Raw genomic sequence first — 26,376 nt, forward strand, 5'->3', positions numbered from 1 at the left:
CTAATGTCTGTTCCCCCTCCTCCTGTTTCTAACTGCACAAAATATCAATTAGTGATGAAAGGAGCCTTGAGGTCAGTCCCCGCATGAGTGTCAATGAAACAATAAAGTCTTTAAGACAGTCCTACCTTTAAGAACTTAAGAGATTTGGGTGGGGGGGAAGGGGGGATGCAAAAAGCTCCTTTCCATTCCCTAATTCAATAGGCTGCTTGTTTTAGATTCACTTTTTCTTTGCACAGTGCTGTTCTGTGGATCGGGTCACTGTGCATCAGAGGTAGGTGCCAGAGCCTGGCTAATGTCTGTCAGCAACGCCCACTTACTCTTAGGTTAAGATCTTGCCCACAGAAATCGCTCTGACACGTTTTAAAGCTCGCTGTTCAGAGCAGAATAGGCACCCAGTCCTTTGTCCAGTGGTCAACTCTTTGGTGGGGCACATGTCATCTCAGGGTTTTCCATGCACAATGTGTGCATGTGATTCACCTGCAGAACTCTAAGAAATACAGATGCCCTGACTCCACTCCTTAGATGGGTTCTGGTGAAAGTATTTTTTTTTTAATTTATTTATTTTTGGCTGTGTTGGGTCTTCGTTTCTGTGCGAGGGCTTTCTCTAGTTGCGGCAAGCGGGGGCCACTCTTCATCGCGGTGCGCGGGCCTTTCACTGTTGCGGCCTCTCTTGTTGCGGAGCACAGGCTCCAGACGTGCAGGCTCAGTAGTTGTGGCTCACGGGCCCAGTTGCTCCGCGGCATGTGGGATCCTCCCAGACCAGGGCTCGAACCCGTGTCCCCTGCATTAGCAGGCAGATTCTCAACCACTGCACCACCAGGGAAGCCCGAAAGTATTTTTTTAAAAAAGCTTCCCAGGTGATTCTGATACATCCTCTGGGTTGGTAATGTGGACAGCGAATGTTGCCCCCCATTCCACTTACCCAAGGATCAAGCCATCATCAGCCACCGGAGCCCCAGACACACACACCTCCTCTCCTGGGTGTGCCCCGAGGGGAATTCAGGATGGAGAAAAACAGGAAGCATTCTGTGCTCTGGATACTGGTCCTAGTTAGTTAAGATGCATTTCTGAGGAATAATTTCAATGAACCCAGATCCTTGCATCTTCCCATACCTAGAAGGGCACTAAAATCATTAACTTGAGATGTCTGCTCTTTGTGATTAGCAGTGATCCTTTTATGTTCGACTGCATGTTTTTTTTTCCCCAGCAAAAAACTCCTGTACAACCTGGCTCCTCCCTTACCTTTTTGGAGCAGTTCCTCAGAGCTATCTTAGAGGCGGTCTCCCGGCAACAGTTCTCAGTAACCAGCGGCTGAGCATCTTCTTAGAGGGCAGAACCGCGCTGTTTTACTCACTGCTGTATCCCAAAGCTCACCTGCAGTGTTTGGCACAAAACAGACAAGCAGTTCTTATTTTCTGAATGAACCCCATCTTAAAGAGATGAGGCACCTGAGGCTCAGAAAACTTAAGATCACACAGGTGGTGGCGCTGGTCGTCTCTCCATTACATTTCGCTAGGAAAACTTCAGGTTGCTGAGCGATGGCCGAAGGTCGTATATTGAGGCTGCGGTGAACAGACACAAAGGTCAAAGTTTGCTCCACGCCCGCCAAGCCCAGCTTCTCAGGAGCAATTCCTGCTTTGCCAGCCCGGGGCGAGCCGCCACAGCAGAGTTAACCCGAGACTCCGCCCCATGGGCGGGGCCAGGGGCGGTCCGCGTGTCAGGAGCCGCTGCGTCGCCAGCCCCTAGAGCTTTCTGCGCCTGCGCGCGGCGCCCAGAGTCGGACTCAGAAATGGCGGCCCCCATGTTTTACAGCCGGCTGTTGGCTGCCGCCACCCTTAGGAGCCACCGGCCCCGGACGGCGCTGCGGGCCGCCGCCCAGGTATTGCGGCCCAGCCTGCTCTCGCTTTGAGGGTCGGCAGGAGAAAGGGCGAGGTGGGGGACTGGCTCCTGTGGGCGAGGTGTGAGGGGATCCGGGGACCGGCTCGGGGTCACCCCGCAGTCGGTGACATTGGGTAACAGGGGGTGCCCCGCCGGGCCGGCGGGCTGCTTGCCCGGGAGTGCTGCCCGCCAGGACTGCGAGCGGGCTCGTGTTTACGCCTTTCTGTTCCAGGCTTAAGTCTGCGAGGAGCTCCAGCATTTTGGCGAGGGCTGCTCACCCAGTTACTGAGGGGGCGGCGGGGAGCCAGGGTGGGCTCCGTGTGGAGAGGCGGCGGCCGGACGCTTTCTCCTGCTGCTCCGGCGTCCGGCGCGGTGGGCCGAGGCTTCCGCGGCCCCTCTTTGGGGAGGGGGAAAATGCCCTTCAGATGTACTTTTGCGTCCCTTGGAAGCTGTCACACGTAGGAGTGGCTTCGCAGAACCAGCCGTGCTTGCTGACTGGCCTTTTCTGGGACGAGGCCGGGAAGTTTCCCATTTCCCCCAAGTAGTGGTGTACTGTTCTGTTTAATAGCGGTAATGAGATGATGTTTACCAGCTTACCAACTGGGGAAATAAGATAGTCTTTTGGATCACTTCATTTTTGCATAGAATATAGTATAATAGACGGCAGGGTGTGTGCGTGTGTGTGTGTGTGTATAATAGACGCAGGGTGTGTGTGTGAGTGTAAGTAACGGAGCAAGGGCTTGTGTGCCCGTGGCACAGAAAGCCAAACTGTCAGGGGTTGTTTGCAGCAAAGTAAGCGTTTATTTGCAGGGCGCCAAGCAAGGGAGTGTGAGACAAGTCACAAATCCACTACAACTTGGTCTTTAAGTTAGGAGTTGTTTTTAAAGGGGAAGAACAAAGAAGCTGGGATTAATCATTGGCTTGTGTAATTTCTGTGACACTTCTTAATTCCAGTTTCAGAGGGTCAGGTTGTCTCCTGTTCATGGTTCTCTGGCCAAATGGTCCATGGCTTGGGGGCCTATTAGCTCATCTTGCCCTGGAGAAACAACCTGAGTTTGTACTTTAATGATGGTATCTGCAATAGCAATTTTAGTGCGTTAATGATGTTATCAACACAGCAATTTTAGTCATCTGACTCTGGTTGATTAGTGTTCAGTTAGCACAGGATTGAAGTTGGAGGGGACAAGAAAAGGAATAAGCTTTTGGGTAGAGAGATTAATTATAAGTTCAGTAAGGGGACTTGGTTGTAGGAGGGCTCAGTTGGAGCATTTATTGTAGGCCAGGAACTGTGCCAAGCATTTTACATGTAATCTCTCAGTAGGCTTTTCAGCAACACTGTAAGTCAGTCATTAATTTCCGCATCATTGATGGAGAAACTTTGGCTAAGAGAACGAGTAATTTGGTCTAGGTCACCAAGCAGGTGAGGTCAGAGCTGAGGCTTAATTCCAGAAGTGTCTGGCTCCAAAACCTGTGTACTTGAATCTGCTCTACGGTTTTTCCTAGAGCATAAGAATTAAACAATTCTTTCCAACATTGACACTGATAAACTTGTGGAAGGGCATGATTAGCTTCCTAAGTCAATTCCAGAACTTTAGGTTGTGTTCTGAAGTAACCTCAGACATGCCATAAATGAATTGATTTAGACTTTTTTTTTTTTCTTTTTAAAGCTATTCATACTTTCAACCTAGTGAATTCTGTGAGTTTGCTTCCTAATAGGAGAAGTGATTCTTTTTTGGCCTTGAACTTCCGTCTTATGGGTCTTAAAGGGGGCTGTCTAGTTTTTAGAAAATGAGACTTTGGTGAACAAATATGTTTCCATTCTAAACATTGTCTTTATACTTTTGGAAATTCCTTTAAAAGTTTTTATCTCTCCATATAGAGATGCCTAATATATTGTCTTAAACACCTTCTCTTCCACCCTCACATTAAGTAATATAGCTTTAGAGTTTGGAATCACCTTAGTCTAACCCCTTGCTTTTTTTTTTTTAATTTAATTTTTATTTTATATTGGAGTATAGTTAATTTACAGTGTTGTGTTAGTTTAAGGTGTACAGCTAAGTGATTCAGTTATACATATATCCATTCTTTTTCAAACTCTCTTCCCATACAAGTTATTACAGAATATTGAGTAGAGTTCCCTGTGCTATACAGTAGGTCCTTCTTGATTATCTATTTTATATATAGTAGTGTGTATATGTCAATCCCAATCTCCTAATTTATCCCTCCACCTCCCCCCCCACAACGTTTCCCCTTTGGTAACCATAAGTTTGTTTTCTGTGTCTGTGAGTCTGTTTCTGTTTTGTAAATAAGTTCATTTGTATCAAATTTTTTTTTTTTAGATTCCACATGTAAGTGATATGATATGGTATTTGTCTCTCTCTGTCTGACTTCACTTAGTATGATAATCTTTAGGTCCATCCATGTTGCTGCAAATGGCATTATTTCATTCTTTTTTATGGCTGAGTAGTATTTCATTGTATATGTGTACCACATCTTCTTTATCCATTCGTCTTTAGATGGACATTTAGGTTGCTTCCACGTCTTGGCTATTGTAAATGGTGCTGCAGTGAAAATTGGGTCTAACCTCTTGCTTTTGTACATGGGGACATAGAGGTGCAGGGCCTAAGGAATCTTGTTCAAGGTCACCCACTGAGTTTAGCAAATTCTCTTAAACATTTTGTTTAGTTCTCTGACCCTTTTCTAGTTTCTCTGTATCTTTTGTCCCGTGTATATTTGGTAAAAATAGATCAGGTTAAATAATTTAAGGTATCTTCTTGTTTGTTGTGAATCATACTCCCCAGTAACTACATTTTTCCACTTTTGACTAAGTATTATTTAAACTAGGTATGTGATTGGATAGGTGGTGGGGTAGGAATTTGGCCAGGAATTTGTGGCCTTTTGGCAGTAGGAATCTTCTAAGTGATAAAATCAGGAAAGAAAAATACTTAAATATGGGAATCTTTGTGATTATGCAGTGATTTGTATTACCAACATAATTCACAGCTGATGATATTTCAAGTTACAACTTCTAGTGGTGCAAGGAAAGGATTATCAAAATATTTCAGATATTTAAAAAAAAGTTTAAAGTGGTATAAAAAGCTATCAGCAATACCTTATGAGTACTACTAATTCTTTGTAAATAAAGATATTTGAAAATAGATGTAGATATTTGAAAGAAACCATAAAAGTATACTTAGAGTTTTGCATCATGGATTTATCCTCAGCCTTTTTTGAAAAATTTCAAACTGATAGGTATGTTCCAACCAGTACATTGAACACCCATATTGCCTTCACCTACATTTAACTTTATACCACATTTGCTTTATCTTTAAAAAAATTATATGATATGCAGTCATATAATTTATATACATATGTATGTATGTACAAATTATATTCATTTATTTTTGCTGAACCATTTGAGAGTAAGTTGCAGGTATCATGGCACTTCTTCACCCTTAGATGTTTCAGTGTATGTCTCTTAAGAATAAGGACATTCTCCTAAATAACCACAATATAGTTATCATACTTAGGAAATTTAAAATTGCTGAAATACTTATATCTAGTGTATAAGTCAGATTCATATTTCCCCAGTTGTCCCCAAAGTGTCCTCTATAAATGGTAGTTTTTTTTTTTTTTTAAACTAGGATCAGGCCTCTATGGTATTTTTTTCTGGTCTGTCCAGCTAATTAGGTGCCACCTAGTGACTGTGATTGCTCTTATATGTGTTGCAGCTGTTTATTTATACATCTGTGAACTCTGTGGTTGGCCTCATTCTTTATGTGTTCCTGGTACAGTGTCTGGTATATAGGCATTCAAAAATGTTTCAGTGTATGACTATTTTCGCCAAGCTTATGCTAGGTACTCCCCCTTTCCCCCTTATTTTTATTATTTTGAGGTATAGTTTATGTACAGCAAAGTGCGTAATTTATGTACAACTTCAGCTAGATTAATTTTTATGTATGTGTCCATCTGTGTAGCCACCATTCAGATCAAGATATACATACAATGTTTTTAGCCCTCAGAAGGCACTCTCTTTACCAATACTCACCAACAGAAGGTAACCACTTATTCTGACTTCCATCACTGTATGTTAATTCTGACTGGGTCCGAACTATATAAAAAGAAATCACATAAGTATGTATTCTTGTGTCTGTCTTCTTTCCCTTAAAATTATATTTGTGAGATTAATCCATTGTTTTGTGAGCAGTAGGTTTCTTCTTTTTTGCTCTGTAGTATTCTATTATATTAATATACTACAATTTACCCATTCTTCTATTGATGGGCAATTGGGTCATTTCCATTTTTTTGTCTATTATGAATAAGCCTGCTATGAGCATTCTTATATATGCCTTTTGGTAGACTAAGCACTCATTTCTGTTGAGTATATACCCAGGAATGGGATTTCGCAAGGTAGATGTATACTGAAGTTTGGGAAGTTGTTGGTTTTTAATATTAAAGTGAAACTAAATCAGGGAATTGAGCTATCCAAGAGAAATGTGAGCCAGGATTTTAGCTTACCAGATGAATCAGAAATAGCTTGCTATTCTATGTGATTGATTTGTTAGACTAGTGGTTCTCAAACTGTAGCGTGCTTAAGAATCAGCTGAATAACTTTTTACAAGTGCAGATTTCTTGTGGCCCAGTCCAGAGGCTCTGATTTTGTAGATGAAAGGGGGACCCTGGAATCTGCACTTTTAGAGGCATTCCCAGGTAATTTTGATGCAGACTTTTCTCTTTAAGAATCAGACTGTTTTCTGTAAGATTTCTTTCAATTCAGTTCTTATGATACTGCTTCGTATGTACGATGTTTCAGTATTCTGTATTCTGTGTGGAGATAATGGGAATGTATGGGTGGATAACACTTAAATGTGTGATTCCAGTGCAGTTTTCCAAGGCTTTCATAGCACTTAATTTGTTCTACATATTGCCAAATGAAGTTGATAGGATTGAGGAGTTTGAAAAAAAGGGAGGGAGGTGTTTCTGTGTGTTGTTAATGATGGGCTAAGACTAGGCTCGAACTTAGTGGAGCTTTGGGACCATAGATGCTGGAGATCTTTCTGATTGCATCCTTCCTTCAATAGTTCTCATTGTTGTGGCCTTGCCACCGGTGGCTGACAGCTCTCATACTCCTTTGTCTTTCAGCAGTGACTTATTCAGCTGGTAGAGGGACATCTTATTTCTGTTTCCTACTTATTTCTTTTTGAAAAAATAATTCTTACTCAGCTCTACTGAGGGATATTTTAGTGGCGAAAACTCCTCCAGCTGTATAAAATAGCACTTCTTATTTTTTATTTTCTATCTCCTTACTCTTATTGCTACTGTTTGATGTATTTTGTTTATTGTCTGTGCCTCCCCCTACCCCCGACACACAAATACACGCTAGATTGTAAGCTTTAGGTGCAAGGGTTTTGTTGGGTTCGCCTCACTATTTCCAGTGTCTAGGTGCTCAGTAAGTTTTTGAATGAATGAATGTTCTATGTAGATTGAAAAAGGGAAGTTTGTAGGGCATTTCTTTCTTGGAAGCTTTCGCAGTCCAGTTGTGAAGGACATACGCCTGAACTGGGTTTGTAAAGGAGACACCAGTTAAAGGAATCATTTAGAAGGAATGCATTAAAGATGATGATGTTGCAGATTGGTTCTCTGAGCTGTAATTTGCAGACTATTAGATGGAGAGTTTCATGGAGGAAGTTTACTAGAAAGTGATCTCTGGATCAACACCTGCGGCACCTGCGGGAGAGTGAAGGAAGGAGGACTGAATAGAGGGAGTCATAGAACTGTGGTGCCGTGCATTGGGGACCTCTGCTCTTCCTATGGGAGGTCTGCAGCTAGGATGGTCCTGAATTGTCCCAAATTGGGGTGAGGTGCCAGGTTTTTTTTTTTTTTAAAGAAATTCACGTTCGTTTATTTATTTATTTATTTATTTATTTATTTATTTATTTTTATTTATTTATTTATTTATTTATTTATTTATTTATTTATTTATGACTGTGTTGAGTCTTCGTTTCTGTGCGAGGGCTTTCTCTAGTTGCGGCAAGTGGGGACCACTCTTCATCGCGGTGCGCGGGCCTCTCACCATCGCGGCCTCTCTTGTTGTGGAGCACAGTCTCCAGACACGCAGGCTCAGTAATTGTGGCTCACGGGCCCAGTTGCTCCGTGGCATGTGGGATCTTCCCAGACCAGGGCTCGAACCCGTGTCCCCTGCATTGGCAGGCAGATTCTCAACCACTGTGCCACCAGGGAAGCCCGGGTGCCAGGTTTTTACATCCTTCCCTTAACCCTCATTGGCCAGTCATTGGCTGCAGGCTGACAGTGGGAAAGGAGGTATGACTTAAGGCAGGGAGGCTCCAGTGAGGGGACTCAGCTGAGACCTGTCAGCTGCCAACACTCCCAGCAGCTGAGCTATGAATGCCTTGGTCCCAAGGGAGGATCTGGGCAGCACACCACAATGTGCACTACAGATGAAGTAGGGGTTTGAGCTTTGAATGCACGAAAGCTTAATGGTACCAGATCATTCAGTTATCTCTAGTGTCAGGCAATTTGTTAGGTGCCGGAGGAATGGTGGAGAGAAGAAAGATGGGAAGGTTTTTTGATTTGGTGGAAATAGGAGATTGGTTTTAGATCTGCAAAATTTGACTTTGAGGTAGAAATGCTCTGTAGATCATTAGAGATATGGTAGTAAAGCTCAAATAAAAGATAAGGACTAGAGGTGATGAGGAAATAGTTAAAACTACAACGGTAACATTTGATATTAGCTAGTAGATTAGCTCTTAGTTTTGTGTTGTAATTTACTCTGAGTATTATATTTTGATGTCTTAATAATTTTGTTATAGTTTTGAAGAATGGAGTACTCTAAATAAAGTATTTTGAGAAGGTGTTTTTAACAAGAATTACTGCTAAATCACTCTCTGTATAAATATGTCCCCAATTTCTCTAGGTTCTGGGAAGTTCTGGATTATTTAACAACCATGGACTCCAAATACAGCAGCAACAGCAAAGGAATCTCTCACTACATGAATACCTGAGTATGGAATTGTTGCAAGAAGCTGGCGTCTCCATTCCCAAAGGACACGTGGCTAAGTCACCAGATGAGGCTTATGCAATTGCCAAAAAATTAGGTACTAAATTAAGAAAAACTTATGCCATCTCGACATGGGATCTTTGATAAGATATGAACTTTACTTTTGGTTTAATAACAACTTTTGGCTTTTATTTTGTATTTAAAAAATAAGTTTTATTAATATAAAAGAGAAGGTGGAACTTAACGATTGTTGGCATCCTAAAATTATTATGAGATTATTCTGTGCTCCCATAGTGCTGATAACTTAAGAATCAAAGCTTCAGGAAGCTGAAGTCCTGTTTTTAGTTATAACTATGGGGAAGAAAATTCTGGCTGTGATGATTCTTCAGGGAAATGGTGACGGAAAATCTTACCTGTTTATGCGATTGTAAAGAGAGGTCCAGTATTTCTCCTGTCCTTTTTTTTGGACATGAAAAATAGAGAGCCAGAAGGGGGAAAAAAGAAGTTGAGCATTAGAATGTAAGCTCTATAAGAGCAGGGTTTCTTTGTCTTATTTTGTTCACTGATATATCCCAATCTCTTAGAAGAGGGCCTGACACTTAGGTAATCAATAAATATTAATATCGTTAAATGAATTAAATAGTTGCCTATGTTTATTAGTAGATTATTTTATTGATAACAGAAACCTTAATAGGTTTTGTTAATTTGAATTTATATTAATCTCTTAATTAAAAAATAAATGTTGAGTTTGGAAAGTATGCTTCACATTATATTTTTAAGGATTTAATAAGAGACCATGATAATGAGTAATGTAATAGCTATACACTGCATTTTCTTAGTAGTAGTATTTAAAATCCCACCAATTTTATGTAGATTACCATAATTAATCTCCTTTGTATGTACATTTGATTAATATGGCTTTAAATGTGCTTTGGTGGAGACTTTGCTTTTATTAGTTTTTCGAGAAAGATGTGGAACATTTTAAACTGTTTGAAATTGTAAAAGTCTTCATCTCTATTTGTACTTATTTGTTTCTAGAATGGGTTTTTCTTTCAAAAGTGAGGCATGTAGAAGATCAGAAAGTTGTCATATATTATATGATATGTTTTTGAATGAGGTAGCCTTGATTTCCTTGACTTGGAAGCATGATTTTTTTTTTTAAACATCTTTATTGGAGTATAATTGCTTTACAATGTTGTGTTAGTTTCTGCTGTATAACAAAGTGAATCAGCTATACGTATACATATATCCCCATATCCCCTCCCTCTTGCGTCTCCCTCCCACCCTCCCTATCCCACCCCTCTAGGTGGTCACAAAGCACCGAGCTGATCTCCCTGTGTGATGCAGCTGCTTCCCACTAGCTATCTGTTTTACATTTGGTAGTGTATATATGTCAAGGAAGCATGATTTTTAATTTACAGTTTTGTTTATTGTTAATCAGAGAAACAATTTTTTTTTTTAAGGACTGATGGTTTTATTTATTTAGTACAAAATCCCAGGAGTGAAACTGCTGGCTTGAAGGGCATATGCATACTTACTTACTTACTTTATTTATTTATTTAACATCTTTATTGGAGTATAATTGCTTTACAATGGTGTGTTAGTTTCTGCCTTATAACAAAGTGAATCAGCTATACATATACATATATCCCCATATCTCCTCCCTGTTGTGTCTCCCTCCCATTCTCCCTATCTCACCCCTGTAGGTGGTCACAAAGCACCGAGCTGATCCCCCTGTGCTATGCAGCTGCTTCCCACTAGCTATCTATTTTACATTTGGTAGTGTATATATGTCCATGCCAGTCTCTCACTTCGTCCCAGCTTACCCTTCCCCCTCCCCGTGTCCTCAAGTCCATTCTCTACATCTGCATCTGTATTCCTGTCCTGCCGCTAGGTTCTTCAGAATCATTTTTTTGTTTTAGATTCCATAAATATGTGTTAGCATACAGTATTTGTTTTTCTCTTTCTGACTTACTTCACTCTGTATGACAGTCTCTAGGTCCATCCACCTCACTACAAATAACTCAATTTTGTTTCTTTTTATGGCTGAGTAATATTCCATTGTGTATATGTGCCACATCTTCTTTATCCATTCATCTGTCAATGGACACTTAGGTTGCTTCCATGTCCTGGCTATTTAAGTAGTGCTGCGGTGAACATTGTGGTACATCACTCTTTCTGAATTATGGTTTTCTCAGGGTATATGCCCAGTAGTGGGATTGCTGGGTCATATGGTAGTTCTGTTTTTACTTTTCTAAGGAACCTGCATACTCTTCTCCATAGTGGCTGTATCAATTTACATTCCCACCAACAGTGCAAGAGGGTTCCCTTTTCTCCACACCCTCGCCAGCATTTACTGTTTCTAGATTTTTTGATGATGGCCATTCTGACCGGTGTGAGGTGATACCTCATTGTAGTTTTGATTTGCATTTCTCTAATGATTAGTGATGTTGAGCATCCTTTCATGTGTTTGTTGGCAATCTGTATATCTTATTTGGAGAAATGTCTATTTAGGTCTTCTGCCCATTTTTGGATTGGGTTGTTTGTTTTTTTGATATTGAGCTGCTTGTAAATTTTGGAGATTAATCCTTTGTCAGTTGATTCATTTGCAAATATTTTCTCCCATTTTGAGGGTTGTCTTTTTGTCTTGTTTATGTTTTCCTTTGCTGTTTAAAAGATTTTAAGTTTCATTAGGTCTCATTTGTTTATTTTTGTTTTTATTTCCATTTCTCTAGGAGGTGGGTCAAAAAGGATCTTGCTCTGATTTATGTCATAGAGTGTTCTGCCTATGTTTTCCTCTAAGAGTTTGATAGTGTCTGGCCTTATATTTAGGTCTTTAATCCATATTGAGTTTATTTTTGTGTATGGTGTCAGGGAGTGTTCTAATTTCATTCTTTTACACGTAGCTGTCCAGTTTTCCCAGCACCACTTATTGAAGAGGCTGTTTTTTCTCCATTGTATATTCTTGCCTCCTTTATCAAAGATAAGGTGACCGTGTGTGTGTGGGTTTATCTCCGGGCTTTCTATCCTGTTCCATTGATCTATATTTCTGTTTTTGTGCCAGTACCATACTATCTTGATTACTGTAGCTTTGTAGTATAGTCTGAAGTCCGGGAGCCTGATTCCTCCAGCTCTGTTTTTCTTTCTCAAGATTGCTTTGGCTATTCGGGGTCTTTTGTGTTTCCATACAAATTGTGAAATTTTTTGTTCTAGTTCTGTGAAAAATGTCAGTGGTAGTTTGATAGGGATTGCATTGAATCTGTAGATTGCTTTGGGTAGTATACTCATTTTCACAATGTTGACTCTTCCAATCCAAGAACATGGTATATCTTTCCATCTGTTGGTATCATCTTTAATTTCTTTCATCAGTGTCTTATAGTTCTCTGCATACAGGTCTTTTGTCTCCTTAGGTAGGTTTATTCCTAGGTATTTTTTTCTTTTTGTTGCAGTGGTAAATGGGAGTGTTTCCTTAATTTCTCTTTCAGATTTTTCGTCATTAGTATATAGGAATGCAAGAGATTTCTGGGCATTAATTTTGTATCCTGCTACTTTACCAAATTCATTGATTAGCTCTAGGAGTTTTCTGGTAGCATCTTTAGGATTCTCTATGTATAGTATCATGTCATATGCAAACAGTGACAGCTTTACTTCTCCTTTTCTGATTTGGATTCCTTTTATTTCTTTTTCTTCTCTGACTGCTGTGGTTAAAACTTCCAAAACTATGTTGAACAATAGTGGTGGGAGTGGACAGCCTTTTCTTGTTCCTGATCTTAGAGGAAATGGTTTCAGTTTTTCACCATTGAGAATGATGTTGGCTGTGGGTTTGTCATATATGGCCTTTACTATGTTGAGGTAAGTTCCCTCTATGCCTACTTTCTGGAGGGTTTTTTTCATAAATGGGTGTTGAATTTTGTCGAAAGCTTAGAACAACAATTCTTTTTATTCAGATTACAAGCAAGCTTCTTTTTATTCAGCAAAAGCCTTATGTAAATTCGTACTACTTTTGCTGAAATTTTTGTTAATTATTGGTGACTTGTAGTTTGAACTTGTCCATGGTAAAAGATGAACCTCATTTTAACCTTTAAAACGCCATGTATGTTAGAGGCTCTTAAGGGTCAAGGCTTAAAGAAAACTTGTGATTGTATTTCTGTAGTATTTCTTGCAAAGGCACTTTATTAACTACCTTCTTGAGATTCAATCTTATATATATGACCTACATGTTAATTTCTAAAGAAGACCCAGCTAAGTGAGAAGGAAAATTTGGAAATGTAATTGAGAAAGTGTAAGGTTTTCTTATCCTACCCTTCTATCCTTAAGGATGACCCTTGACTTTGTTCTTTTAATTTTGTTAGTTTAATCTCTTGAGTGATGCATGTTTTGTTTACCAGTTCTTTCCTTCTTAATAATGCTGAAGGCATTAAGTGTTTTCCATACCACTGATTAAAGGGCCTGATTTAATGAAGTCAGTGAAAGCTAGTATTTCTTTTTCTATTTCCAAATTATTATAATTGGTTTTCTTAATTAGTTTTCCATATGTTTTCTCATTTAGTCAAATTTTACTATTTTGTCAGAAAAAAATAATTTGTGTACAGACTTTTTCATAAAACGAGTAGAATTTATTCAGATGCCAGTCTCTTGATTTCTTTACTCATTGTAAAAATATTTAATGATTTTTAGCTGTAGAAGAAGGAATAGTTAATATGTATAGGATATACTGTAACTGTGAGTATTTCTGACAAGTTCTCTGGAACCAGGACTTACAAGTAGTAAGGAGCAGGTAGGCAGCTCTGATTTTCAGCTCCTTGGAACAGAAGGAAAGTGTGTCTTTGTCAAAGAAGGCTGCAAATGATGATTGCAGTATGGGAGTGGGATTAGTGACTAATAAGGACCTTTAAATCTAGAGGAGCAGAAATACTACTTTTTAAAAGATGTATTTCCTAACTACTTTGAGGATGTTGAGACAGTTTTTTTTTTGTGGTGAGTCATTAATATCAGAAGATATTGATTATGGGATATAATTGCACAGGGTGTGATATGAGGTGCCCTAGAAATACACCTGGTTCTTTCCATCTAGCTAGCAATTCCCAGTGCTGACTTTGGCTAATTTTTGCTTCTCAGTTACTGCAAAATTCATAAAATGTTAATTCCCAGTTATTTAAAAAGTCTTACCTCATCAAGCAATATACTAGGGCATAAATGCATTACAGGTGTGACAAACTATTGCTTGTCTTTGTGGGTGGCAAGAGAAGCTGAGTTAACATGGGGACTGGGGCCACTTAGCCCTATAGCTGGTAACTCCTCCCAAAATAGCTCTGACCTCTTTCCCCAGTATTCCCTACAAATTCTGTCATTTTCTGTGTGTGTCATGGTGTGATAAAAGTTGGAAAACACTGTCCTGGAGGCAAGTTTTACCTGTTGTGAATAACTGAAGTTAGGGATGGAAGAATGGTTAGAAAGAAATTTAATTCCAATATTTTAAAATACTGTATGAGTCCACAAATGAAGGTTGATGAGCTGGAAGATCATGGAGAAGTTTCTGGAATGGATTATCAAAGTGATGGTTGTTAAGCACAGAGAAATGAAGTAGTTATAATTTAGGGTCAGTTCTAAGAGCAGATTCCCACCTCCTTCTTGTAGTTACAAGAAAATATGATTTCAGTAAGGCATTTGGCAGAGTTCTCATGATTTCCCTATTGACTGTGGAAATATAGTTTGGATTCTAGTATAGTTAACGTAGAATTTCTCTCTGGGTGAATAAACATGCAGAGGGTGTCAATTAATGAATGTCAGCCCAGAGGGAGATTTCTAATGGCATACAGTAGGACTTTGCCTTCTTTTTCCTTTTTCCATTGTTTTATTAGATGACTGTAAATGAGGAATGCTTACAACGTTTGTGAATGACTAAAGCTAGGAGGGATGGTGAATATATTTTAAAGACAATCTTGGGATCCATAAACGATCTTGTCTGGCTAGAGCAAAGGGCCAAATCTAGCAAGACTGATTTGCTCATTGTTATATCTACAACTCCAGCACAGTGTCTGGTATGTAGATGCAACTGTTGACTGAATTAATGGAATTGAATAAAATCTTTGTTTCAGTCAGTTGTCCTCAGATTTATCTTCTAATTCTTCTTCCTGTCTTGATAGTTGATGAGATTGTATGTCATTACTTTTTTGTTTTTGTTTTTGTTTTTCTTTTGTTGTGAAGGTCTTTTTTATTTTATTAAAAAAAAAAAAATTTATTTATTTATTTAGGCTGTGTCAGGTCTTAGTTGCAGCACATGGACTTCTTAGTTATGGCATGTGAACTCTTAGTTGCGGCATGCATGCGGGATCTGGTTCCCTGGCCAGGGTGGACCACCAGGGAAGTCCCCGTGAAGGGCTTTTTTGAAGAATCATCTGTGCCCTTAAGGAGTTTATTTTCTTAAAAAAAGAAAATTGACGCTTTGGGGAAGAGCCTCTGTCTTATAAAATGTTTTTGAAAAAATAGAGCTTCATTACTCTTACTTAATAGCTCAGTATGTTAAGTTCCCAGCTTAATTAATAAGAATGTTTGAATTTAGCCCAGCAAAGCACCAGTTTAGCTGTTGTCCATTTTTACATTACATTTACACTGTTTGGATTATAGGTATCCTCTTTGGAGATAAATGAATATTGCTGAAGTACTAGAAAACTGACTTGACAGGTAACCAGAAACAGGTAGAATGACTAGTGGCTGCTCCTTTTAGTTCGGGCATGAACTCTCTAATTTGCCATAGTCCCTGAGGCTACCTGTTGTCTTCTCAGTAAGAAAATTATTGTTACTTTTAAGGAAATTTCTAAACTTTCTCTAACCTTCATCTGGTATTAGTTGTGGCACTTGGGAATGGTGGGGACTGTGGCAAATTGAAATGATGTCTTGTGTAAACAAGGCACTTGCGGTCAGTTCTAGTTGCAGGGCCCAGGATTTCCAGTTCTGTGTTTCTCAAGAGCAGTGGAAGATCTAGATTCATAAGAATTCTCTTGATTTCTAAATGTTCTTTTATTTATCATTCAGAAAATATTACGCGCTAGAAACCCTCCCAGGACCTTGCAAACATCAATGAACATAACAAAGATTCTGCCCTCCTGGAGTCTATATTTTAGTGGGGGAGCAAAACAAAAATGATAAACATAGGAAGATTATATGTTATGTTCAAAGGTGATGACTTCTATGAAAAAAAATGAGTGGGCTAAGGGGGATTGGTCATGGGTGGGCAGATGCAGTGTTAAGTAGGGTGATCAGGGTAAGTCTCATGGACAATTTAGACTTAAAGAAAAACTGGAAGGGAATGAGGACCTTTCCCAAACGGATACCTGGATGAAGAGTATTCAGAGAGAGAGGGCGCATCAGTGCCAAGTCCTAGGGAGGAACACGCCCAGGAACAGGAAGATTAGAGTTGCTGGTGTGGAGTGAACAATGAAGAGGGCATGATACAAAGGACAACGGTGCTGGGGGATTACACAGGGCCTTGAGGCCATTGTAGGGACTCTGGCTTTAACTCTGAGTGAAGTGGGCATTCAGTGCAAGGTTTTAAGTAGAGGAGTTATATGTGCACTTTGGCTGCTGCTTTGAGAATATTCTTTTGGGGACAAGGGTAATCTAGGTGAGATGTAATGGTGGCTGGGACCAGGGCCTAAAATGGAGGTGATGAAGAGTGGTCAAGATTCTAGATACATTTTGAAGGTGGAACCACTATGCTTTCCTGACTGAATGGATGTGGAGTATGAGAGGGTTTTTTTTTTAAAAAACACTGCCTGGACTGATTCATAGGGCCGTCTTCTGACTTAAGTGTACATTTCCAGTGTGGACACATTTATATCATTAATTTTCTAAACATTTTGTAGTAATTGTTTAAGTGTTAACTTTTGGTCATTTTTTATTTGTTTGATCACAAACTATTTGTTACCTCCTTGATCAGGTGGGAGTGCCCTCTCGTTCAGCTTGGTATATGCGCATTAGAGTGGCCTTTCCCCAGTAGTAGAATTCCCATCTTTAGCCTATTCAGATACACATTTATGGAGTGGTGGTTATATCCCAGGAACTGCTTTGTGCTAGGGATACAAGGAATAAGACAATGTCCTTAACCCTGACATCAAAGGTTAATTGTTTTTCATAATGTAATGTTGGTGTTACACTGCTAGTATGGGCAAAATACTATGAGAAGCAACATGAGGAGGCTTTGAACTTCTGCCCATCTCGGGAGACAGAATGCCCCTCTAAGATGCATTGCTCTGGATCATGAAGAGTAGTACCTAGGCTTAAACAGCTAGTTTGGTAATTTTCTTCAGCATGCTAGAAAGGGGAAGAAAAGAGAGAGACCAGTTTACCTGTTAAAGAAGAAAAATTCAGAGTATTTCTTAAAAAATGTTTTAAAGACTTAGAAGTGTAACATTCTAGAATCTTTTGATAAACATACCTTAACTCCTGATAGTCCTCCTCACAACAGTACAGCTCAAGAATGTATATTAACAGGACTTTCTGTTAGTGGGACAATGTGAATTGGTATCAATAGTGGCACTTTCCCTGAAAGTCATGGTACATTTCTACTCAAAGCAGCATTTATAACTCAAATTGTCATAGTGTAGTAAGTTTACATATCAATAGAGGGAAGAAATTGTTAGGAAGACATTTGACCCTCAATTTTGTACTTTTAGTACCTTGCAAAGTACTAGATATTTAAAGTATCAAGGAAAGGTAAAATTATTTTCAGTATGCTTTAAGAAATGGCTTAATATGAGTGGCTCATTTTTTTAAGTTTGTGGGTCTTTAGGTGGTGAATGTTTTAGTGTTCTAATCTAGAAAGTCTATGTACATGGAATGCCTCCTTTTTTGACATTGTGGGTAAATGAGACTTTACTACATTTAATAACACTGCTTAATATGTATGTTTAATAACAAAATATTGTGTGTTGCATGCTGCTCCGTGCTTTGTATCTAATAGAAGTGTTTTTCTTCTAGGTTCAAAAGATGTTGTGATAAAGGCACAGGTTCTAGCTGGTGGTAGAGGAAAAGGAACATTTGAAAGTGGCCTCAAAGGGGGAGTGAAGATAGTTTTCTCGTAAGTTATGTTTTAAACATACGAACATCATTATTAAAGAAAACAATGTATATTTGTAAAAGATGCCCATTATTATTATTATTATTATTTTTTGCCCCTTATTATTGAATTGATAAAAATACTGAGATTTAAATATTAGATGAGATAAGATTTTGGCTGTCATGTGCTTTTGTTTTTCTCAGTTGGAGGAGGAAAGAGTTTGAGTTCTTTTTCTTATTTTAGTCCAGAAGAAGCAAAAGCTGTTTCCTCACAGATGATTGGGAGAAAGTTGTTTACCAAGCAAACAGGAGAAAAGGGCAGAATATGCAATCAAGTATTGGTTTGTGAGCGAAGATATCCCAGGAGAGAATACTACTTTGCTATTACAATGGAAAGGTCATTTCAAGTGAGTAATTGTAGACATGATACATTTAGGATGATCTTATTACATTCAATTTCAAAAGTTGATTATTATTTCTATTTGTATGGGAAGGGTTAAAAAGGTATGGTCCATAATCTATTTGTATATGTCATGGGAACATTATTTTTATGTCATTTTTAAAAACCAACATGATTAATGCCATCAAACTTAATACTATAATATTGTGGTAATAAAAACTGTAGGCAAAACCATGCTGAAATAAAATCCACAGAATTTCCAAATTGTTAATTTGCTAAGAGCAGTTTAAATCATTTCTGATTCACCTTTAGATTCCATAGACTGAGAAAATAATTTCTAGCACAGTAAGATATTCTAACCAAAGAGAAAGTTCCTGGAACCGCTAAGAGAATGTGTATCCCTGGCTTCATCTTTTTCTTTTTCAACCTCTTCGTATTTTTTATAGTTCGTGGTTTGTTTCACAAGAGGATTTGATACTTGGTAGGTTCAAGGATGGCATTCAATAGCAAACAGTATGCTTCTAAGGAGCATAACCTTATTCTGCTCTGCTCTCTTTATGGAACTTAGAATGCTAGCAATGAACTTAAGGCATCACATGAAGAGAAAATTCCCTCATAGACCTAGGGCTTGGAAAGGGCATTGACAGTGATTTTATGGTGTAATTATCTGGCTTTTTGAGTGCATTGGTTAACTTTTATGAGCTGAATCTGTGTAGTAACTAACTTGTCTTTTGAAGCAGGCTGGGTACGTATTTGGTAGCCCTAGTCAGGATTTGATGTAGAACATCACTAATTACATAATTAGTAATGTAACAAAAATTTTAAGGGGTCATGAAAATGTTTTCTTATATAAAACAGCTTTTTAAAAAATAGCTATTTTCCATATTGTGATTTTTTTTACAGTTAATTAAGTTTTCTTGTAATGTTTGAGTGATATTATAAAATATCTTTTGTAACTTTGAATTTTTTTTTTTTTTTTTTTTATAAATTTATTTATTTATTTATTTATTTATTTATTTATTTTTGGCTGTATTGGATCTTCGTTTCTGTGCAAGGGCTTTCTCTAGTTGTGGCAAGCGGGGGCCACTCTTCATCGCTGTGCGCGGGCCTCTCACTGTCACGGCCTCTCTTGTTGCGGAGCACAGGCTTCAGACGCGCAGGCTCAGTAGTTGTGGCTCACGGGCTTAGTTGCTCCGTGGCATGTGGGATCCTCCCAGACCAGGGCTCGAACCCGTGTCCCCTGCATTGGCAGGCAGATTCTCAACCACTGCGCCACCAGGGAAGCCCGTAACTTTGAATTTTTATAAGAAAGTATTTTTTAAGGTATAACACTAGATGGTAGTAAAAACCCACTCAGAATATAAGATTAAAGAACAGTGTTTTGTTCATAAGTGATGTCTTTACCTCTGTAGGTTTCTTGATGTGATAGAATTTAGTTTTGTAAGTTACTTTAGAAATCCCATGACAATAACCTTATATATTACAAATATTTGCAGAAACTATGTTTTTACAAATTCATTTATTTTCACTACATTTTCTTTTCCTTTTCATTGAGGTTATATATCAACATCTATCATTTTGTTAGTTATTAATGTTTTTACTTTCTGTTATAGCCAGGAACAAGGTATATGTGCCTGGACAGTTTGAGATATGAGTCCTGTAATATTGCACAGAGTAGCTCATCTTGATTAGAATAAATGTAGCAAACTTAATATGTGTTATTAAAGATATGAATAAAAAAAAAAGAATAAAAAAAAGATATGAATATAACACAGTGAATATATTGTATTAAAGATATGTTAAAGCATTAGGAAAAATGATCAAATTTGAATTCATTTTAAGAACTTGAATTTTTGGAGAACTCTGAGTCTTATTAAGGAAAAATGTTTTTATTTCATTTGCACAAGTAATACATAGTTGTAATAATTCATGCTAAAAATTCAATAGTACTAGTTGAACCATCTGGCCAAAGACATTATAATGTGCTTTGATGCTATCATATTAGGCCAATGTGGAGTTGGTTGGTGTTACTTTTTGGGGTAAAAAGAACTATTTTGGGAATCCCTCTGGACAGGTTCCTATTAAACAACAAAAAATAAGTTGGCTATTTAAAAAGAAAAGCCCATTTTGACTGAATTAAAGTCATATGCTTAGGACTTAACTGATCTTTTTTTTTTTTTTTAATATGTGGGCTTTTTAAAAAAAAAAACTATTTATTTATTTATTTTTGGCTGCGTTGGGTCTTGGTTGCTGTATGCAGGCTTTCTCTAGTTGCAGTGAGCGGGGGCTACTCTTTGTTGCCGTGTGTGGGCTTCTCATTGTGGTGGCTTCTCTTGTTGCAGAGCACGGGCTCTAGGTGCGCAGACTTCAGTAGTTACGGTACGTGGGCTCAGTAGTTGAGGCACACGGGCTTAGTTGCTCTGTGGCATGTGGGATCTTCCCGGACCAGGGCTCGAACCCGTGTCCCCTGAATTGGCAGGCGGATACTTAACAACTGCGCCACCAGGGAAGTCCAGGACTTAACTGATCTTTAAAAATTGCTTTTGTTGCTTATCTGTTTTCAGGAGATGAATCATAAACTCTACTGGTATTCTTTGTATGTATTGCATCAGGAAGCCTGGGCAGATATGTACCATGGGGTTGATGTGCCAAAAAAAAATCAATTTAAATTCCTATTCTGTGTTTTGGTACTTTTTAAAAGTCAGATTTCTTAACATTTGCCCAGTACCTGTTGGGAACTTCTGGGCTGAGACAAATCTGATTTAACAAATCACATTTGCTGCTTTATTTTCCTAGTAAAACATTGTAGTCTGCTGTAAATGAATGGTATGTTTAACTGTGTCAGGTTTTTACTTTGCTTGGATTAAATATAAAATGTGCTGCGAGAATTCCAAATTTTATTTTCCACACTTTTATTTCCTTAAAAAGAGATACTTATTTTAAGTGGCCTCTTTGTCATATGATTTTAAATTCAAATCCATTTTAAGGCAAAACCTTTTGCAAGACCAACAGGAAAAGAGGAATTTAGGTTAAGAAGGTGAAAACAGCATTATTAATTTATTTGAAATTACAGTTCTTTGCTAGAACTTAAATTGTTCTGAAAGCTTATTACTAAAATTTAAAAGTTAAAACCAAATCATTTAAACAGAAGCACCAATTTATTCAGCAGTCATGACCATATGCAAAACTACAGTCATTGTTTTAACTGATCTCTATTTTATTTACCTATGTAAGCTTTCTTCTGACTAATTGGCTATAAATTTTGGGGTTTCTTTCTAGTTGGTCAGGGAATTAGTACAAAGAGAATTTGTTCACTTTCTTTTATATATTTATTATTTCGTATGTTTTTTTTTTTAGACTTTTCTCTAACTTAGAGCAAACTCTTGGAGATCTAATCATTACTTTAGTGAGAATTTAATATTAACTTTTTTCCCCCAGTAGTGCTGCCTTTTATGTGGCTCTTCACTTCTCTTATCAGTAGATATGAAAAGAAAAGGACAGTAGAACTAGAATAAAATGTTCAAATACTTTAAAAGTTTGTTGATTCTACCTTTTCAGTTGAATAAAATTGTATTTGGGGGTTATCTGTAGATTAATTTACTTATATTATACTTCAGTAGCATGGCAGTAGATTCATTTATCTATATTTTACTTTAATAGCATGACAGTAGTTGATAGATTCTTCTTAAATCTGAGTTTTTTCTTCTCTCTTTAGATCTCTGTAAAAGCTTATAATTATGAATTGCCTTTCTAGGGAGGAAATGAAGAATACCTTTCCATTTGAAGTTTATAGAGAAAGTAAAAATTAGACTTTAATTTCAAACATTTCCCTTGACTTAAGCATGCCATTATTCTCTTCTTTAGTCTCAGAAACGCACAATGAATTCTTCTATTAAATTTTTTTTGTGTTTGTTGCAGTGAGTTCTGACACCAAGTAACCAGAACTGAGCCAGACTTCACAGGTTAAGGACACAGTCCTCCACATGACTGCCCTCACTTCAGACATCAGCCTCAAGTTTGGGGGTCCCCAGGTCACCCTCACTTCTGACGAGCTGGCAACAAGTTTGGGAATTCCTAGTACCCCTCAGGTTTCATAATTTGCTAGAATGACTCACAGAACTTAGGAAAATACTATACTTGTGGTTACAGGTTTACTATTGCCAAAGGATACGAATCAGAACCAGCAAAATGGACAGATGATGCATAGGGCAATGTCTGGGAGAGTCCCAAGCATAAAGTTTCCATTTGCTTCAGGGATGTGTCACCCTCCTGACATATTGATATGTGACAATACACAGAATATTGGCAACCACAAAACCTCACTGAGTTTCTAGTCGAGTTGTTTTTATTTTTTAAATTGTGGTCAAAACATAGAATATGAAATTTACTATCTTTTTTTTTTTTTTAATAAATTTATTTATTTATTTATTTATTTTTGGCTGCGTTGGGTCTTCGTTTCTGCGCAATGGCCCTCTCCAGTTGCGGTGAGCGGGGGCCACTCTTCATCGCGGTGCGCGGGCCTCTCACTGTCGCGACCTCTCCCGTTGCGGAGCACAGGCTCCAGACGCGCAGGCTCAGCAGTTGTGGCTCACGGGCCTAGCTGCTCCACGGCATGCGGGATCTTCCCGGACCAGGGCTCGAACCCGTGTCCCCTGCATTGGCAGGCGGACTCCCAACCACTGTGCCACCAGGGAAGCCCCTGAAATTTACTATCTTTAACAGCTTTTATGTGTACAGTACAATAATGTTAACTTTGTGCATATTGTTGTACAACAGATCAAGGACATTTTCCATCTTGTGAAACTGAAACTCTATATCCATTGAAAAGCACCTTCCCCTTTATCCCTTCCTCCAACTCCTGGCAACCACCATTCTTTCTGTTTTTAAGATTTTGACTATTTTAGATACCTCATATCAGTGGAATCATGCAGTATTTGTCTTTTTGCGATTGGTTTATTTTGCTTAACATAATGTCCTCAAGGTTCATCTATGTTGTAGCATATGTCAAGATTTCCTTACTTTTAAAGGCTGAATAATATTTCACTGTATGTATGTACATTATTTTCTTTATCTTTCATCTATTGGTGGACATCCAGGTTTCTTCTGCATCTTGGCTATTATGAATAATGTTGCAGTTAACATGGGCATGGAAGTATCTATTTGAGGTTCTGTTTTCAGTTTTTTAGGATATATACCCAGAAGTGGGATTGCTGGATCATATATGGTAATTCTATATTGAAGTTTTTGAGGAACCTCCATACTGTTTTCTACAGTGAGTCCACTATTTTGCATTTCTACCAACAGGGTACAAGAGTTCCATTTTCTCCGCTTTCTCACAAACACTATTATTATTATTATTGACAGAAATTATCCTAATGGGTATGAGGTAATATTGTGGTTTTGATTTGCATTTCCCCAATGATTAATAATATTGAGTACCCTTTCACATGCTTGTTGGCCATTTGTATGTTTTTATGGACTGAATGTTTATGTCTTCCCCAAAATTCATATATTGAAGCCCTAACCGCCAATGTCATGGAACTGTGTAACTGGAAGAGTTTTGAGGTGCATGCTAGAAAAAGCTGAGATTGCCATGAAAGGACTTTTAAAGTTGATTCTGGTGAGGACTCAGAAAGAAAAGAGTAGAGATACAGAGAAAGCTTCCATCTTCTTAGAGATTATATAAATAATCATGAACAGAATGTTGGTAGAAGTACGGATGGTAAAGACCATTCTGGTGAGGTCTCAGAAATGAAGAACATGGTTTTGGATGATGCAAAAAGATGATCTGTGTTGTAAAGTGGCAAAGAATTTGACTGAATTGTATTCATGTTCCAGTGTTTTGTGGAAGGTAGAACTTGGGAGTGATGATATTAAATATTTAGCTGAGGAGATTTTTTTAACAAATTTATTTATTAATTTTAAAATTTTTGGCTGCTTTTGGTCTTTGTTGCTGCGCATGGGCTTTCTCTAGTTGCGGCGAGCGGGGGCTACTCTTCATTGCAGTGCACAGGCTTCTCGTTGTGGTGGCTCCTCTTGTTGCAGAGCACTGGCTCTAGGTGCACAGGCTTCAGTAGTTGTGGTGGTGCAGGCTCAGTAGTTGTGGCTCGCGGGGTCTAGAGTGTGGGCTTAGTTGCTCTGCAGTACGTGGTATCTTCCTGGACCAGGGCTCGAACCCATATCCCTTGCATTGGCAGGTGGATTCTTAACCACTGCGCCACAAGGGAAGTCCCAGCTGAGGAGATTTCTAAGCAAAGAATTGAAGGGGTGGCTTCATTTCTCCTTACTGCTTATAGTAAAATTTGAGAAGAGAGAAATGAATTGAAGAAGGAATTGTTAAGCAAAAAGGAATCAGAACTTAAACGTTTGGGAAAATTCTCAGCCTGCCTATATTGCAAAAAACTAGAAAGCTATTTGGAAGATAATTATGAAGGGTGTGGCTGAAGAACCATTTGATAAGGAGATTAGTATGGGTGTGAACCATGAATTGTGAGAAATAAATGTCTGTTGTTTAAGCCACCCAGTCTGGTATTTTGTTATAGCATCCTAAGCTAAGACATGTATTTCCTTTGGAGAAATGTCTATTCAAGTCTTTTGCCGATTTTTAAATTGGGTTGTTTGGTTTTCTGGTTGAGTTGTAGTTCTTTATATATTCTGAATATTAATCTCTCACATACAGTTTGCATATATTTTCTCCCACTCTCTAAGTTGCCTTTTTGTTGATTGTTTCTTCTGCTTTGTAGAAGTTTTTAAGTTTGATATCGTCCCATTTGTATATTTTGCTTTTGTTGCCTGTGATTTTCTGTCTTATTCAAGAAATTATTGCCAAATCCAGTGTCATGAAGCTTTTCCCCTGTGTTTTCTAGGAGTTTTACAGTTTCAGGTCTTACATTTAGGTCCTTCATCCATTTTGAGATAATTTTTGTATATGTATAAGGTAAGGGTCTAACTTCATTATTATGCATGTGGTATCTAGTTTCCCTAATACCATTTTTTGAAGAGCCTGTCCTTTCCCCATTGTGTAGCCTTGGTACCTTTGTTGAAGACCATTTGACCATATATATGAGGATTTATTTCTGGGTTCTCTATTCTATTCCATTGAGGTCTGTCTTTGTGGCAGAACCATACTGTTTTGATTACTATAGCTTTGTAATATGTTTTGAAATCAGGACGTAAGAGGCTTCCAGCTTTGTTTTTCTTTCTCAAGATATTTTGGTTATTCAGGGTCCTATGAGATTCCATGTGAATTTTAGGATTTTTTTCCCCTTATTTTTGCAGAAAATGGACAGTGGAGAAAAGATTGTATTGGGGGAAAAAATACCATTAGGATTTTAATAGGGATTGCATTGAATCTGTAGATTGCTTTGGGTAGTATTGGACATTCTAATAATATTAAGTCTTCCAATCCATGAACACAGGATGTTTACTTATTTGTGTCTTCCTCAATTTCATTCAGCATTGTTTTGTAGTTTTTAGTGTACAAGTCTTTTGTCTCCTTGGTTAAGTTTATTCCTAAGTATTTTATTCTTTTTGACTCTATTATATCAATAAATGGGATCATTGTCTTAATTTCCTTTTTGGATTGTTCATTGTCATTGTATAGAGATGCAAGACATATTTGTGTGTTGATTTTGTTCTGTAACTTTGCTGAACTCATTTATTCTTAGCCAGTTTTTTGGGGGATTCTTGAGAGTTTTGTATATACATGATCATATCATCTGTGAACAGAGGTAATTTTACTTCTTCCTTTCCTATTTGGGTGCTTTCTGTTTCTTTCTCTTGTCTGGTTGCTCTAGCTAGGACTTCCAATACTATATTGGATAAAATGGTGAGAATGGGCATCCTTGCCTTTTTCCTAATCTTAGAAGGCAAGCTTTTAGTTGTTCACCATTGAATATGATGTTGGTTGTAGGCTTTTCATCTGTGGCCATTATTATGTTGATGTAGTCCTTCTCTTCCTAGTTTGTTGAGTGTTTTTATGAAAGGGTGTTGAATTTTTTCAAATGCTTTTCCTGCAGCAGTT

The 26,376-nt window shown here is 38.2% G+C and overlaps 1 protein-coding gene across 1 annotated transcript in view; it reads left to right on the plus strand.

The window, feature by feature from the left end:
- The first annotated feature begins 1,755 nt into the window (after positions 1-1,755).
- Positions 1,756-26,376, plus strand: part of SUCLA2 (succinate-CoA ligase ADP-forming subunit beta) — a 48,443-nt gene continuing 23,822 nt past the window's right edge. The window contains exons 1-4 of the mRNA XM_059903168.1: positions 1,756-1,879; positions 8,813-8,993; positions 17,876-17,975; positions 18,198-18,360. Coding sequence (XP_059759151.1) covers positions 1,790-1,879; positions 8,813-8,993; positions 17,876-17,975; positions 18,198-18,360 — 534 coding nt within the window. The 5' untranslated portion in view covers positions 1,756-1,789. The remainder of the gene's footprint in view (positions 1,880-8,812; positions 8,994-17,875; positions 17,976-18,197; positions 18,361-26,376) is intronic.

Source organism: Balaenoptera ricei, chromosome 18 (genome assembly GCF_028023285.1).
Source record: "Balaenoptera ricei isolate mBalRic1 chromosome 18, mBalRic1.hap2, whole genome shotgun sequence".
Classification (NCBI taxonomy): Eukaryota; Metazoa; Chordata; class Mammalia; order Artiodactyla; family Balaenopteridae; genus Balaenoptera; species Balaenoptera ricei.